The sequence below is a fragment of the Strigops habroptila genome, chromosome 8 (assembly GCF_004027225.2).
Source record: "Strigops habroptila isolate Jane chromosome 8, bStrHab1.2.pri, whole genome shotgun sequence".
NCBI lineage: Eukaryota > Metazoa > Chordata > Aves > Psittaciformes > Psittacidae > Strigops > Strigops habroptila.
Window position 1 is genome coordinate 6,396,721 of NC_044284.2, and position 16,695 is coordinate 6,413,415.

Here is a 16,695-nt window from a genome sequence, read left to right on the forward strand (position 1 = left end):
TCCAATCTAAACCATTCCTTGATTCTATCATTCTATGGTTATTTATACATACACATTAGTTAATGTCCAAACTGCCCGTCTGGCTTTTCATCATTTCCTAATCCCATAGGGTTTTAAAGCCTGAGCACCTACAGTCCAGGCTGCTTATATGTAAGGAATTATTTGTATAGTTTTTTTGTCCACCATTTTCCCGTATAAAACCATGAAAACAATCTCTCCACCACTAGCAATAGTACTTCCCTAGAATTATAAGTTGTATTCTAAAATAAAACCTCATGGGAACAGGGTAGGACCAGAGGAGAGTAAGGAAATGTCATGGAGGAACACATGGCCACACACAGGTTAATCACAGTTGCAGCACTGACACCTTTTTCATCCTAAAAGTATCACCTCCAGGGATCATGCAGGCGAGAAATTTAGCATTAGGGAGAAAGGCCCCAAACCACATTTATATATGCTTAAAAGCAGGAGACACTGTTCTTTATATACTTATCTGTATATGTATGGATTTTTTTAAGCTTGTGCCTTGTCTTGGGAGTCTAAGGTACCATTTCAGGGTTTCTGAAGTGCGCATCCTGCTTCCAGCCACAAGACAAAGACCCAAATGCTGAAACCATCCCTTGGCCAGCCTTTGGCGAGGCCACCTGAAGGCTGGCACGGCAGTGCGTGGCCTCAAGGCAGCACGGAAGGTTCATCGTTTGCATGTGCAATTCACACAGTAAAGCTTAAAAATACAATCCAGGATCCTATTTATGTTTTACCACACTGTCAGACAAGAGGAATAGTTGTGCTTCCCTTTAACATTATAAAAAATGCAAGGTTTGGGGTAGATTCTAAAATTAAATGGTGACATTCTGACATCTCAAGAAACTGGATTTTACATGCCCAAGAATTAAAGGGAATAAGCTAATGACTTACATCTCTCTGACTTCCCTTTTTGCTAGAAGCTATTTAACACACACTTTATGACATGTGTGTATTTTGCAAGACATTCAGCAGCTGATGGAGAAGAAAGTGACTCCACGAGGCTATTCATCAAACACAGAAAGCTGAGCTTCATTTTTCTAAGCCTCTGAGAAAGCCACGAGAACTCGGAAACTCTTTGTCAGTTGCAGATAGACCTCTGCCACCCTGAAAGCGCGACCCCGGAACTCCAGAGCCAATGCTTATGAACAGGAACGGCAGCAGGAAGCCGAAGGTTTGTAACCCCACTTTCAGGCGCGTAAAGGAGTTACAGCAGCGTTTCCCCTGCCCTGCAGCCGGCGGGGGCCGCCGGGGTGAGGCGCTGAGTGAGGGCAAATCGCGATACCCCAGGGCAGCGCCGCAGAGCGGGTGGCAGTGCGGAGCCGGCGCCAAGGGACAGCGGCACGGCGCGGGGGGAGCGGCAGCCACGGGCCCGGCGGAGGTGGCCCGGCCCGGCCCCGGTAAGGAAGGCAGGAGAGGAGGAGAGGAGACGGCGGCGGCGGGAGGGACGCGGCGGGGTGGCGGCTGGCCCGAGCTGCGCGGCCCTTCCCCCGGTGTCCAGGCGCGGAGCTGCGGCGGCGCCGGGCCCCGCGGGGCCGGGTGAGGCCTCCGGCAGCAGCCGCGCCGCTGGCGCTCGGGCTCCAGCCCTCCTCAGGCACCTGGGCCTCGGTCCGGGTCCCGGCGCGACCGGGAGCGGCGCTTTGCGGTGGGCCCACCCCGTGGGGCCGGAGCTGGCGGCCATGGGTCCGGCGGGAGAGCGGGCACCCGGAGCGCTGGGGTCACCGTGTGGGCCTCCGCGATCGGGGCCCCGGTCTGGTGTATCCGGCACTGCAAATGCGTTACTAACGTATATGCAGGACCACAGGTACATCATAGGGTCACAGACTGGTTTGGGTTGAAGGGACCTTAAAGCTCATCCAGTTCCAACCCCCTGCCACGGACAGGGACGCCTTCCACTAGAGCAGGTTGCTCCAAGCCCCTGTGTCCAACCTGGCCTTGAACACTGCCAGGGATGGGGCAGCCACAGCTTCTCTGGGCACCCTGTGCCAGCGCCTCAGCACCCTCACAGGGAAGAACTTCTGCCTAATGTCTAATCTAAATACCTTCTCTCGGTTAAAGCCACGTATTTATATTTAAAATAGCAAATTAAAAGTTCCCCCCCCCAAACACCTACTTGTGTGCCAGTGAACATTAAAGAAGACAAGTGGCTATATGGTTACTTCTTCTTTTAATCTAACTTCCTTATCTTTCTCCTCTACTTCAAGAGGTTGCGCAGCAGCTGTTGCCTGGGTTTAGGAAAGATCCCTGAAGTTAGTTCTCTTCAAGCTTTGTAGCAGTACGAGATGTGCCAGTAATGCGCTTTTCAGGTGTTATTATTTGCTACTGAAGTCTAGGTACATCATGTGACTCCAGCATTTAGCTACACACCCTTAACTTCCCAAGTGCAAATGTTAGAATTTAGTGTAGCTATGATGAACTAATTAGTGTTCAGATGATCCAAAAGACCTTTGAGAAGCTGAGGATGTTGGGGGGGCACTGAGGACATAGTAGGTGACAGGCCTATTTGAGGTTCTACCTTTGGAAATACTTTAATGAGACAAACTGATTTCATTGCAGTGATGATTTCTTGGCAATAAGAAGGAGGAACTAAAAATTAGCCATATAGGCTTACGAACTATAATGGAGATCTTCACAAACAGAAGGAATGCTGTGCAGTGTCAGAGGGTCCAGCCCACTGAGCTGTCTCAAGCAATGGAGAACAGGAGGTACAGTCAAGGTTCTGAGACGGTATAACTGTATGGTTTTGAACGTGTATTTCAGTTCTTGTAAGAACTTAGGAAAATTAACGCTGATAGCTGCAATATGATTGCAGTTGTAAGTAGGTGCCTAATTTCATTGTAGTTAAGGATCTTTCCTCTTTGGATAGAAGGAAGTCCCCATACGAGTAAGACATTCTTAAAGAGCAAGGAAAACATTTTGGACAACAGGCAGGGCACATACATGTTTGTATAATTTCCTTGATTTCTTTGGTTGTACGAGATGAGGCAAGTAGAAATCTAAAATTATCATTTAATTAAAATATAAGGATAACAAGCAATCTGAGCTCTTGACCCTATGAGCCATTTATGTAAACTTCTTCATTGCTACACAAAATCCTCAGTGTTAGTAGGCAAATTCATATATTAGCTTAAGAAATGCACACAATGCTTTTCCTTTTGATGGCTTAAAAACTTCATTGCAGATAGCCTTCTCACTGTCGAGTATGCTACACTTAGGGACACCTGGATGCTACTGAGTTGATGCGGGAGAGCATCTTGTTTCTAACAGCAGCTTTATATGTTCAGTATTAACCTCGTCTGCTGAGTTGGGTTTGTTGCCTCTGGCAGTAACTAGCAGGCAAAGTTTCACAGGAAAAGGAGAAGGCCTATCATGTGCTTAACAAACTGAGCAGCCTTATGTATTGCAGAAGAATTCCTTCTTGCTTCCCAGAGGTGGTCAGGTAAACCCTGAAGCACAGAAAGACAGTCGTCTTAGGCATGTTTTTCCTTTTATTTTAATTCTTTGCTTTGCTACAAGTCACTTTTCATACATGTGTAGAGCCAGTGAGATGTTCTTTCCTAACTACGTAACCAGTGTCAGGAGTTAGTTGCTCCTAACACAGCAGATGGCATATAGCCCCTTTCTGAAACAGAGAGGCAAGTAGTGGGATTATGGATGTTGTTTTAACTTTGGTCTTGCTGGGTGTTCTGGGAGTCCTGCCTTACCCTGTGGTTGCTGTGTATGATTATTTTGCATCTGAGTGTTCTGCACTACTACTTTTAGGGGTTTCATTAATTTGCCACCTTTTAAAACCAGCTGTATAAGAACAGATTTTAGTGATTGACAATGCTTGGCTACTTAAGTATGTACCATTCGTGTGGAAGCTGTATTTCTATTACTACATTTGCCTTAGGTTCTGCTAAATGTGTTTTAGTAATTGTAAGAAAACTGCAGAAGAAGTTGATAGAAGAAAAACCACTCTGGCTTCTCAAGAGGAACTTCTAAAGTTTTAATAAGGGTTGGTTTTGACAGACAAGTTGGTGCTTTCGCTAAATCAGCAGTTTGTTTGCTTCAAAATAGCCACCCTCAGTTAGGTGCTGCATGTAACCTCCTTTTCTAGAAATCAGTGTATTGTTCTTTGTGGATGACTGACTCATACATGCAAATAGAAGGGTGATTGTTGGTTACTTAGAATAGGAAGTTTATACAACTATAGTAGAAGAAAAAGCTTATTCATGTGCGACAAGAGCACAAGGAATAGGAAAGGAGTTGAGTGTAAGAGGTCCAGAGATCACTAGGGATTATTGGAAAAGTAATTATAAAGACCGTACTGCAATGAATTCAAGATGATGCCAGGAACTGTTTGACTTCTCTTGACCTTGCTGAAATGCTACCAAAAGGTGCAGGGACTGCTGTTATGTAATTGCAGGCTGAGAGCCTGCGTTACCCAGCAAACACAGAGTAGCTGTGCTTGCCAAGCTGGTCTTTTTTGACTTATTTTCTGCATAGTTCTGGCTAAGTGTAGTATCATTAGTTTTCTAACCAGATTAAACTGCTGCAGAGCTCTGCACTAAGCACTGCTGAATGTTTTGCGGGCAGTGAGAACAAAATGCCTTTCTTACAAAATGGGATTATTCCATGATTTTCCCAGAGAATACAGAGAAGGAACGTAAGAGCGTCATGCTGTGGTTTGTCTTTACATTTTTACTGTTTAAGGACACAGGTAAATGTGACAACCTTGAAATACTTGGTAAACTCACACATGCATGCATGTTAACAATGTGGGAGTTTTCTGTTGATGCGCATGAATGGTGGGGTTTGAATTCCATATTGTGTTCAGGCAATAGGCAGCTTGTAAGCATGCCTGTTTTGTAGGGTGAGGGTCCAGATTAAGAACATTAAGAAAAATACATGCTACAGAATACCATCATAGGAGAATCTCTGTGGACATCTTATCAGGTAGACTCTTGGGACCAGACACCTTAGTGTGCCACTGTGGAATTCTAGTTATAAACCTGCAAAAATTTACAGGCTTAAAAAATGAAGTTGTAGCTGCGTTGGATTCACTGGCACTGCTGTGTCTGTTGAGAATACCATTTGGTTCTAAGACTGTGCTAAGGAATTATTCTTGGGTTTTTTTGCCCTTGAAACTCATTTAAGGCAATACGATGTTTGTTATGAACTGGAGGTTCAATTTTAGCATGTATTTCATACCCTGTAAGAGTCTTGTGGTCACTTTATTATTTACATTTTTCATGCTTTGTCCTTTTGCCCTTTGCATAGTGAATTTTCCTGTTCAGTGACTTTCAGCTGTAGTTTCTTTTTAGCAATGGAGCAGAAATGGTTGGGAATGGAAAGGAAAAATAGCGAACTAATCTTTATTTGGAAGAAAAAAAGAATCATTAAAATGACAAAACAAGTGTGAGTCATGTTTAAGCTTATTTCAGAAGTGTAACTGATGGAGGGGTCTTCTTGGCTCCTCTGTGAAAGAGAATTTCCCCACTGACATAGCCTGAAATAAAGAAATTGCAAGAGTCATACTGTATGTATGATTGCAAGTATCAGACTGTGATTGGAAGGATACTAATCTCAGCAGAGGAAGAGACACTTCTGGTGAGGCTGCTTTCTCTGTTAGCCACCAAGGCATTTGGAATTTGGGCCACAGCCATAGCGCAGTTTTCTGTGAGATAAATTGTCCATGGATAGCTTGTTGGTCACAACCATTTGCTGGGAAAATTGCTGCCTGGACAAAGCTGAAGAAGAAATGGCACGTACCCCAAAATGAAGTCAATCTTCTATCTTAAGCACAAGATCCCTGTGCATTGCTCAAGACAGCATTTGTTGTGCTTTGGGCTGTTTTCACAGATACATGTGAAAAAAGCCTGGATGATTTTTATAAGGTTATATAAGCTACTGCTCCAGTGAAGACTGTGACAAGCTTGGAGTTGATTAGATTTGGGGTTTTTCTGAAGCCGATTTAGAAACTGGAGTGGGCCTTGCATTTTCTGACTGGAGGTCTGATGTGAGCATTGGAAGGGGCAACTTCATGCTTCTGATAGGCTGAATCTGATAGAAAATCCTGTATCCTACCTTCTTAATGGCTTTCCAATGAAAGTCAAAGAAATGAAGTGCACCTGAATCACTGGAATTTAACAATAATATGATCCATCATGTGGCCCTGAAAAAGCTATTTTAGAGGATTAGAGTGTCATATTAGGCTATGTGTAATATTTATGTGCACCTTGTGAAATTCTTCTTGGCGGGGGTGAGTAGCTTTTGATGAGCAAATAAAATATCATCCGAGATTATACATTTTTCTTTTTTTCTCTCATCCAGATACTTACGTTATGTTCATTATTAAAGTGAAAGGTGGGGATATACAGGGAAACATTTTTCACTGTTGTGGAGGATTGATTTCAGTGGTAGAACATGCTGGGATCTTACTGACTGGAGTAGCTTTTGTTATGGCAGTGACTCTCATTAGTAACCTCATGAGAAGATCTGATAGCCCGTCATATTTTTAAGGGCACAATGTTTTGTGTACTGTGGTTTACTCTGATTTGGGTTAGCTACTAAAATGTACTTCTTTTTTTCTGATTTTGAGAATGTGTCTTGCAACCATAACATCCTTAATGTCACCAGGTGTATGTAACTCAGCTGGGCTCAGTGCAGCTACATGAATTTTTACAAGGTAATGACATGACTCAGTAAAAGAATGGATGTGGGCAGCTTTGAGCTTGTTCGGGTCTAAATTTCATCTAAATTAGCCTAGATTCACCTTCACAGGAGGAGAAAACACTTTTATCCTGTGCTGGGATTCATTTTATTTCTGCTTTTTGCAGAAGTTCTTATCTCAAGGGTGAGTCTGCCCCTCGCATGCAAGTAGCAGTGTCTTGTCCTCCAGTTTGCTCATTTAACAGCTCATGGATCAGACTGCACTGCTCAGCACTCCATTGTGCTGCTGATAATTAATCATATATGGCTCTAATTACTGACTTTCAGCAGAACTTAACTGTGGTCATCTATAACGTCATCTATTCTCGATATGTAGGAATATCGGCAGCAGAAAAAGAACTTGCAGGAATTTTCTAATGAAAATTATAATGATTTTTCCGTGATAAAACCGTTTTTATATAGCTTAAGTGTGGCCTCTTCATTTGAAGGTATGTGCCCATATATGTATAGCCACATGATGTGCATACCTGTTGTTGAAAGCTTTCTAGCCTGCAGGCACTCACATCTAAGGTAACTGGCATTAAGAAGAAGGCGCCTGCTTGGCTAAGGCTGTTGGTACATGTGCCCAGAGCAGAGCACACAGACTCAGAACCACCCATCAGAGGAGGCAGACACACTTACTGCACGAAATAGGAACGCAGTGTAACTGGTCTCCTTCAAACCTTATTCTTTAAGTCATCTTTTTCATCATTGAAAGCAATACCTAGGATGTTCCAAAGCAGTAGACCTTCATAGTCTCTGGTCAGAGCTGTGCTTTCTCTTGCTCTCATTATTTATGACTTCTCAAGAGAGGCAGCAAACATGACAAAAGATGTGTTATCTTTTACTGATTAGAAGCACGACAAAAGGCAGTGTCTGTCATGTCAAGAGGAAAGCTGAGCTAACAGGAGATGTGTTTGCAGAGTTCTGCAGAAGAACTGACTGTTCTTCGTGCAAAAATCAAACGTGGTGGTTTCTTTTTAAAACCAGAATTACATATTAAACATTAAGTCAATTATTATATTCTAAAACAAACATACAAAGTTTACTAATACTGCTTGGTAATAGTGATGTTAACTTACTTATTTCCAAGGCTTTTGTCAAATGCTTTTAAACTAGTTGAAAGTAGAAGGTGTGGTCTTGCTGTAGAGATATCATAGGCAATTATTAAAAATAATAACCACATCAATCAAAAAATGCTTTCATAGCTCAATCTGGCATCTGTCTCTTGCTTTAACACACTTTTTTTGCTAACATGCTGTAAGTATTTCCTTTAGATTTCTGAAGTACAGTTGTGAGTCTTTTTCTAATGGGATTTCAGGTGTTTTGAGTTTGATTTGATCCTTCAAGGTGCACATATACACATGGCACTGATGCAGCAAACACTTGAATAGCAGAGCAGACTCTGCTAAAATCTTGCCATTTTTAAGCAAAGCAGCAGCAAATCCCTTCAGTCATATGAAGGTAGTTTAGAGATACAGTAGTTATGGGAGGAGGAAGAGCCTCAGTAAAAGTGTAACTGCTCAGTGATTTTCTGTCCCTTCTCTCAAGAAACATGACATAGAAATGTATTCCTCTGGCACAATGTGCACACTTAGTAAATGCCAATAACAGCACAGTCGCCTACTTCTAGTCTGTATTCAGTTGGTGAAAGTAGTTAGGGACAGTCTGCTTCAGGGGTGTGGGTAGAATGCACATGACTTGAACTGAATGTGTGTAGAAGCCTGTAACTGTAGGAACACTGGAATGCTGTAGCACTTGACGTGTGGCTGCTACGATAAACAGGTCAAGAGTCTTTCTCCTCTGTTTCAAGTTTTACCTTCTGTGTGATTTCTCAAGCAATCTTAGATGAAAAATCGGGTAAAAATCTTAAAAGTTGCACTATACCCATTGAATAAGTTTAGGATACACTATATCAGGGACAGTAGGAATAAAACCACAGCTGTTTTTATTTTCATTTACATATATAGATTTTTTTATATATATGGTCTGTGGGCAAGTGTATATGTGTATAAAACCATCTTTTGAAATGCCTCTTTACTATATGTTTACTATTAGTACGTTCTTGGTTTGATTTTTTGTTTGTTTTTCCTTTTTGTTGTTTTCTGTTGTTGGTTTAGTTTGTTCGGTTTCCATTAGCAATACTGTCTGGTTATCATTAAGAATTGTAGGTTGAAGTCTTTCCCTAGAGTCTCCAAGGCATAAATAAGAGCTGCAATCAAACCATCCAGCGTATCTGTTTCAGGTGAGAAACAGAGAAGTCTATAGAATTAAAAGCTTCTTTAGAAAAACAAACAAACAAAGAAACCATTCAATTTATAACTTTCAAGATGGCAAAGAAAAGAACAACAAAGGAAATGTAAACTACACTTCATCAGAACAGAAGAGAGTATATCAGGTCATCAGCTACCAGATGTAAGAGCTAGAGCTGCTATTGGTATGTGTAATAGGGAAGAATGGGTATGTATTTTGCCCCCTGAACAGCTATTTGAATGAGGTGCTGACTGATACTGCTTGGCAATCGAAACTTCTAGGACGCTCATTGCTTTTAGGTTGTTATATCGATGGTATAAGTGTGTTTTCAGGGCTGGATGCTGAGCAACACCATTGTAATTTTGACTGTAAATGTTTCTGCTTCAACAAAATCCTTAGTCTGGAATTGATTTATCATTGAGAGTTCAGCATTCACTAATCTGTGGCAACGGAATTTATCTAGCAAAATGGGGACTATAAGAGAACACTTAAATGATCTAGCAATGATTTCTTTTTGAGTTAATCACAGGTACTAATGTTTTTCTGCCTGGTTCAAGGCAAAAAAACTTCCCCATACAGTGCAGGTACATTAACAGAGTTGTTGATATGGAAAAAAAGAACACTTTGAGTTTGGTTTCTTTTTTGAATTAAGAACCTGTAGTGTATGAGTTTGTTAGTGTCTGTACTATAGTAAATCAGAGTAGGGAGTGCTGTGAAATACGCTCCCTACAGCTGCTATAATTAAAGACCATAAAATTGTTGCTAACTTTGAAGTTAGCAAGTCTTTTTTCACCCAGTACCCCTCCCTTACTATGATGAGAGATGAAAGAAATGAGTAAACTGAAAACATTATAAAAGAGTCTTTATATGTATATTCAGTACTAGATGTTCAAGGTACAGACAAGACATATGCTTCGAAGAATCTTCTCTGTAAAAAGTTTTCCAGCTGCCAACATGTCACAAGTGGAAGGATTTAAACTTGTCTCTAGGTGCACTGAATGCTGTTAAATAGCACACTCCTAGTCTTCAGAGTCATAAATCCTCTCTAACTGAACAGGTAGAGTTGGCAGCTATAAAAGATCAACTTGACATAGATTTAGTCGTTATTGCTAATTTTTTCTTAAGTAAGAAAATAGGGTGGGGGGAAGGGAAAGTAAGTACTGGGAACAGTGAGAGGGAGTGCTTTGTGCAGTGATTTGGTACGCTGCAGATGGAGAACAGGATTTGGCTAAACATAGCACAATCCTTACTGGATTCAGTCTGTTAACCTGGGACTGATGACTGAAGTTTGGGATGCAAGCATGTGCTGCAGGAAGACTGTTACACATTTGATGGATATGGCTGGAGGCCAGGGGAGAGGAAGAGAATGGTGTATGTGTGATATACAGGCGTGAGCATTGCAAAGATTTCAAATCCTAGAGAGAGAGAACAACCTGGTCTGGTGGGGGGCGTCCCTGCCCATGGAATGGGGTTGGAACTAGATTATCTTAAGGTCCCTTACAACCCAAACCATTCTGTGATTCTATGATCTAAAAATTGGATTCACAGATATGGGTGTGGGACACAACTGGTTTTATCATCCCAGATACATTTTGGATCGCTTGTGAAAAGAGCTATGCAATAAGTAGCTCCAAGCACAGTGACTAACTTAAACTGCTTGCTGCCACTTTGTCATTGAGATGACTGACATTTTAACTGAATTATATAAGGGTCTTTGTAAATGCACCTGTAAGGCTCCTAACAGCATTGCTCCCCACCCATTCACCCTGTTCATAGCTTTGTAAGGTTAGTGGTGTTTAACAGCTATGGTTTCTCCCCCTGCTGCTCCCTGTCGTTGACCCACCATCGCTTGGTCTGCCATCGACAAGGAAACTCCCCAGGTAATTGCTGATAACCTGGCTAGCACATTTTGCTGGCTGGCCAGCTAAGGAAGCCAGACCTGTAGGTTTGGGCATGGCATGTGGGGTTTTGCCATATGTTGCAAAGGTCCTTTGTAAGAACTTTAAAATCCTCTGCTTTTGTAGCCGGTCTGTGGGTTCCAAAATTATTACTAGGGGGTTGAGAGAAAGGCAGAACAAACCCTTGTTTTCTGTCAAAAGCAGGTAAAAATTAAAAGCTGTGTAAGAAATCTGTCAGGTTTTAATAATAGTGACAATATGAATTTCTACAAATACTTTCTAGCCATCTCTGTATGTGGGGAAACAGAATTTGTTGATGCCTTCCTAATTCTGAGCAACCTGATCTAGTTGAAGATGTCCCTGCTCATCGCAGGGGGTGGGACTAGGTGAGCTTTGAAGGTCCCTTCCAACCCAAACTGTTCAATGATTCTAATGAATATCAGAGAACACATGTTTCTGAGGTAGTGCTGCCTATGTGCTGTGATGATACAGAGGAATGATCTTCTGATACTTTACTGATGTTCCAGGAATACACAGTTCTGAAAACAGTGCTCCTTTCAGCCTTAGGACCAGTGGGCAGACTGCTCTGTGTCGAGTTTGTCTTTGATTTTAATATTATCTTTTTTCTTTAGGGTGGAGCTTTAATGTTTTGATGTCATAATGAAGAGCAGGATACCTCTCATTCTTCTAGCTTGTGGCTCCTTTAACCCCATCACAAACATGCACATGCGTTTATTTGAGCTGGCTAGAGATCACCTGCACCAAACAGGTCAGTAAGGTGGTGGTAGGATCACACTCCTATGGTGGTTTACTGTGAAAAGGAAGAAAGATTTTTAACGTTTGCTATAGATAAGATGTCACTGTGCAACTGGCTGAATTCTAATATGCTTTAGTGATCATTCAGTATAAAGGTTTCATGGCATATTCAATACACGAAGTCTAGTATTACCTCTTCCTTTGGCTCAGTACATAAACAAGTATTGTAATGAATGTTCATGCAAATAAAGTGGAAGTTTTATGAGCACTTTTAGGATCATCTTCATGGAACAGGCGGAGCCTTGTGAAAGAATACACCTAACAGCTTTGAAACTGAGAAAAAACATTTGTGTTCACATTTCATGCTTTTCTAATACATTGTGTTTTAAGACGAAGAAGCGTTAGCAGTTTTGACAGCTGGGTGAAACTGGAGAAAAGATGAAACCTTAATTACTCATTATGCATCTTCACTAAGAAGTACAAGTTACCTGCCCTAGCAAAAGCATTTCCCCGTCAAGAAGATCAGAAAAGTGAGATGTTGGCAGGCTAGAAGGTTTTGGCAACACAGGAGAAAGGTGGGTAAAATCATGAACCTCAGCAAGAATCAGAAGAGCTGCTGAGAAGCATTGCACTGGAAGCTCGATCAGCTGCTTGGTTGCTGAGGCTTCTATTTTTTTTCCATCTGGCAGCTAAAATCTACACATATGTTTCTGGAAGGAGTTGGAAGGGAATTCTAGTTTCTTGGAACCTGACAGAAGTTCCTAGGGAGGTGGTTCAGTAGGAACCTGAACAGAAGATGACAGTAAAAGGAATTTGGCTGTCAAATTGTGGGGATGTGGGGAGAGAATCTGGAAGCCACTGGTACTATCGTGTGGTAAAATCAGCAACTACATGTTTGCCATATACTGTGAGAATACTTAAAATGATCAATTCTGGATGCTTCTTTTCTGTTTTCCCACCCAGGAAATTGGTCATTCTTTCATGTTTTTAGTCCTATTTCCACTTCTGTGGTTACCTAGGGAAGGAGAGGAGAAATTGGAGCTTACTTGCTGGGAAGAAGCACTAGTTGCGGACTGGGAGCTGACAGTGGGGCTGCAGGACCATAGTTATGCATGTCTAAAGCTTGTTTAAAGTGAGGTGGTGGTCTGCTGTATTTGCATTGATTCCCTTCTTGATGGGAAGCACTTCCAAGCTAACATACACACTGAATGCCTGGAAAACTAACTAGGAAGAGTGAAGAATTAACGAGCATGATGGGCGATGTTCCCTAGGCTGGGAGAATGTGACTTCTGGTGCTCCTTCAGTTGTTCTGCTCAGTCACAGATGGGGCAGAAACGACGAGTTGTGCAATAGCTGGAGTTGACTTGGCAGTCAGGTTTTACTGTTATGAATGACGTGACTGTTCCTGATGTGCATCCTGACTGACATACCCAGTAATTCTGCCTGCCAGCTTTTTGCACATCACTTCAGTTTTAAATGCTATCTAATCTTATTTTTCATACATCCCTGTTTTAAGAAGGGAGTTTTATTGAGTTTCTGATACTTTAAGCAGTACCTGAGTTTCATTGCCACGTCAACTAAGTCACTCTTTTTCTGTTAATATCAGTCCATAAATCTTGTCATGCTGCCTTTTAAATACAACAGACATAGCTATGTGTGACTGAATAATGATTCTCTTTGTTTGGATTTTGCCTCTTCTCATGTCAGTTTGACTCTTTACACATTCTCACGTAGCTAGAATTGCCTCAGATTCGAATCAGTGTTTTAAAAATGTTTCTTGAAAGTCGCGCTGTGGCAAATGCCTTTCCAGTCTGTTCATACCTAATGCCAGATGCTTTTATTTCTCTTTGACTGTATCTATCATTTGACTGTAAAGTCCAAAGAAATAGTACTAGACCCAATCTATGTAAGATGTTTAAAGCCTTGTTTCCCAAGTATTGCCACTGGAGGATACTTACATCACCCAGTTTCCAGATAAGACCAAAAGGGATAGAGGGCAAGGAAGTGGGGTATGAAAGACAAGATGGTTCTATCTGTGATGAGGCAGATGCAAGGAGGAGGTGAAGGACAATGAGTTACTGTCTTAGGAAAACTTGGGGAAAATGTGACACAGTCAGTGGGTTGTGTCAGATGCGGCACTGGGCTGCAGAGCTGAGAAGTCCAAGGAGAAATTAGTCACTAACCGGCCCTGGGAATTTGGAAGTTTGTGGTGTTCAAGGGGTGTATCTGAATAAAATGGACTGCTATTTTCAAGAAAGGGATAGGAACAGATTGGAACAGCAGCAAGTCAGTATAAATAGAGACTTCAGTTTGGTTTTCCTACAACAGTTCTGATAACTGGAATTGCAAACAACACAAAAAACCCCAGTTTGAGCCTACTGTTTTGATAGTGTGTATAGCAATATAGATACATGATTGGAACGGGACCAGATCAGCAGTAGTTATTCACTACATATACAATAAATATCGACAGACATTAGTTAAAATTAACTGAACTTAAAAAATGAAAAGGAAACATGTTTGGGGTTCTTTTTTTCATGGCAGGATTTACAGCAGCACTTGCTTAAGTAGAGCAGTACTTGGTTAAAGGTATTAGGCTTCAGCCTTGAAAGGTGCATTCAGAGGGATGCACGTGTGGCTGAGTGTTCAGAAAGGATTAAAGCTATAGAGTGCACTTTGCAGAGGTGCAAATCAAAGCAGCAAAAGCATAAATCTTAAGACATCTCAAGACATACCACATCCCTAAAGAAAATGCTTCTGTTACATAAAACTCAGTTTTCTGAACCCTATTATCAGTGCATAGTTTAGGTCCTAACATTTTGCTGAATTTAAGGAATGCTTTTCGAAGTGGAAGACATGTGGGCATCTTTCTTTTCCACAAGTTTTGTTGTCCTACTCTAAAACCCAACAGAATAAGGGGTGGGCATCCCCTGCTTGCAGTGATCTTTGACCCTGTATTTGACCCTGTATTTAACTTTGGAATCCTAGTCACCTCTTTTGTAGCCTCTCTGAAGAGAATCATTGCTTCACAGTCATGTTACATAGCAAAAATCACTTGGATGAGAGCACTTCAGAATAAGGTGTCCTGTGAGTAGAGCTGCAATACTTTATTATTCACACTGTTACTCTGAAAACTGTGGTTTTAGCCTTCCTTTCTGGAGGATGTAACTCATTTTTATAGCTGTCAGGAGACTGCCTTTCCTTCTTTTTGTCCAAATTCAGTGACCTCTGTAGAAGCAAAGCTGCATTTTAAGGTCTTGATACAAAATGTTCATTATGAATGTGATGTGTGAAGATGATTAAGCATTTGTTTGAGGACTGATCATTGTGCGTGCTCAGTTACTCAGCTGTTGGAGGAGTTCCTGAAGTCGCAATGTATTTGAGTGGCTGGCTGACTACAGAGGTAAATCTGCACCTTCAGGCCCTGTAGTTCACTCAGCCAGGTGGATATGATTGATGTTTGTCCGGATACTCTCATGGCATCTGTCACTACAGTTTTTGCACACCTCATCTAATTGAGTGAATGCATCTTTCAAGCACTCTCAAGTGGTGAAGGCGAAGTTATCCATCCTATGGAGAGCTATCCTAGAAGATTGTCCGTTACTGCTCTGATGTATTGGCTGTTTATGTTGACTTTCAACGCAATGATTGCTGAATTGTTTACCCCTTTGGTTTTCCTTCTGTTGAATTCCCTTCACAGAAGGTGACTGAACATGAGTAGAAAAAGCTTTGTCTATTGTCTTTTTCATGCTTGGCAGTCTCTACAGACATGTCATGGGAAGCTAAGCATAGGATGGCATCGTCTTGGTATTTAATCTAAACAAAGAAGTTAGCTATCCTTCCCCCCACACCAGTTAATTATAGCCTATAAATAAAATAAACATTTTGGTTTAAATGGAACAATGAACAGTTTTTGTATTTGCTTTCCTAGCATTAGTAGGCTGAGAGTTCTGGCAGGGTAGCTTGATTTTTTGTGGGTTCAAGGGAAACTGTTACTATTACTTCAATACACAATTTTACTGTGTTTTTAATGTATGTCACACATAGACGGCAGATTAAAGAAACTAAATGATCCAGTTAACCCTGTTCATAAAAGCAAGTGTCAGTGGTTAGTTCGGTGAAGAAATGACAAATTATGTTCCTGTGAACTCTTGTTGCATCTTAGATGGTTAGAACGGGAGATTGATCCATTTTACAAGGAGTCACACGGATGAGGGGTAATTGGTACAAGTTAATCCTGGGGAGATTCCAGTTAGACAGAAGAGGAAAATTTTTCCCAATGAGAACAATCAGCCATTGGAATAATCTTTCCAGGGAAGTGATGGATTCCCAGCACTGGACACTGTTAAGACTTGTCTGGACAGGGTGCTGGGACATGTAGCTTAGGTCATGCTTTGCCTAGAATGGTTGGATCAGACAACTCCTCGAGGTCCCTTCCCACCTGGTATCCTACCTATATTTTCCTTCTGATAGCAAGTTTTACATCATTTTATGTTTTGGAATAACCACCACTTTCCTCACAAAGGAGGACTGACTCCTCTGCAATCAAAGTGATTTTTGTTATCTATTTGATATTCTGTATGTACTGTGCAGTAAAATTTAAACTCTTCATCAGACTCATTTTGTTAAATCTTACATGTGTAGATAGCTTTATGCCCTTAGAACAGGCTTCCTGAAGCAGAGAAAAGACTTATTCCTGGACAAACCTTCCAGAACCCAATCAAAACATTTGGTATCGTGTGTGCTGCACTTGTTCACATTAATGCACAAAGATATGCAAGTTAGTTTCTTATCCAGTTCTGAAAAGGAAATTGGGGCAGTCTCCAGGTAAAACCCAGGAATTTGGATACACAGGTCAGAAACCTTTGATAGGGGAGTTAAAACCTGTCATCTTCATCAAGGTGTGTGGGGTTTGCAGGAGGCTTTTTGCTGTTTGGTTCTCAGTGGGGAATTTTTTGGTGTGTGTTTGAGTTGGTGAGGTTTTGGCATTTGGCCTTTAGGGTGGTTTGGGGTGTTTTTGTTGAGGTTTTTTGTTGTTTTTTTAGGGGATGGGGATGTTTGGGGGCATTTG

At 41.5% G+C, this 16,695-nt stretch overlaps 1 protein-coding gene across 2 annotated transcripts in view; it reads left to right on the plus strand.

Moving 5' to 3' along the window:
- Positions 1 to 950: 950 nt before the first annotated feature.
- Positions 951 to 16,695, plus strand: part of NMNAT3 (nicotinamide nucleotide adenylyltransferase 3) — a 44,239-nt gene continuing 28,494 nt past the window's right edge. The window contains exons 1-2 of one of the 2 annotated variants that reach the window (XM_030495600.1): positions 951 to 1,198; positions 11,501 to 11,637. In XM_030495600.1, the coding sequence (XP_030351460.1) occupies positions 11,529 to 11,637 (109 nt within the window). In that variant the 5' untranslated portion in view covers positions 951 to 1,198; positions 11,501 to 11,528. The other variant, XM_030495599.2, reaches the window with a different exon arrangement.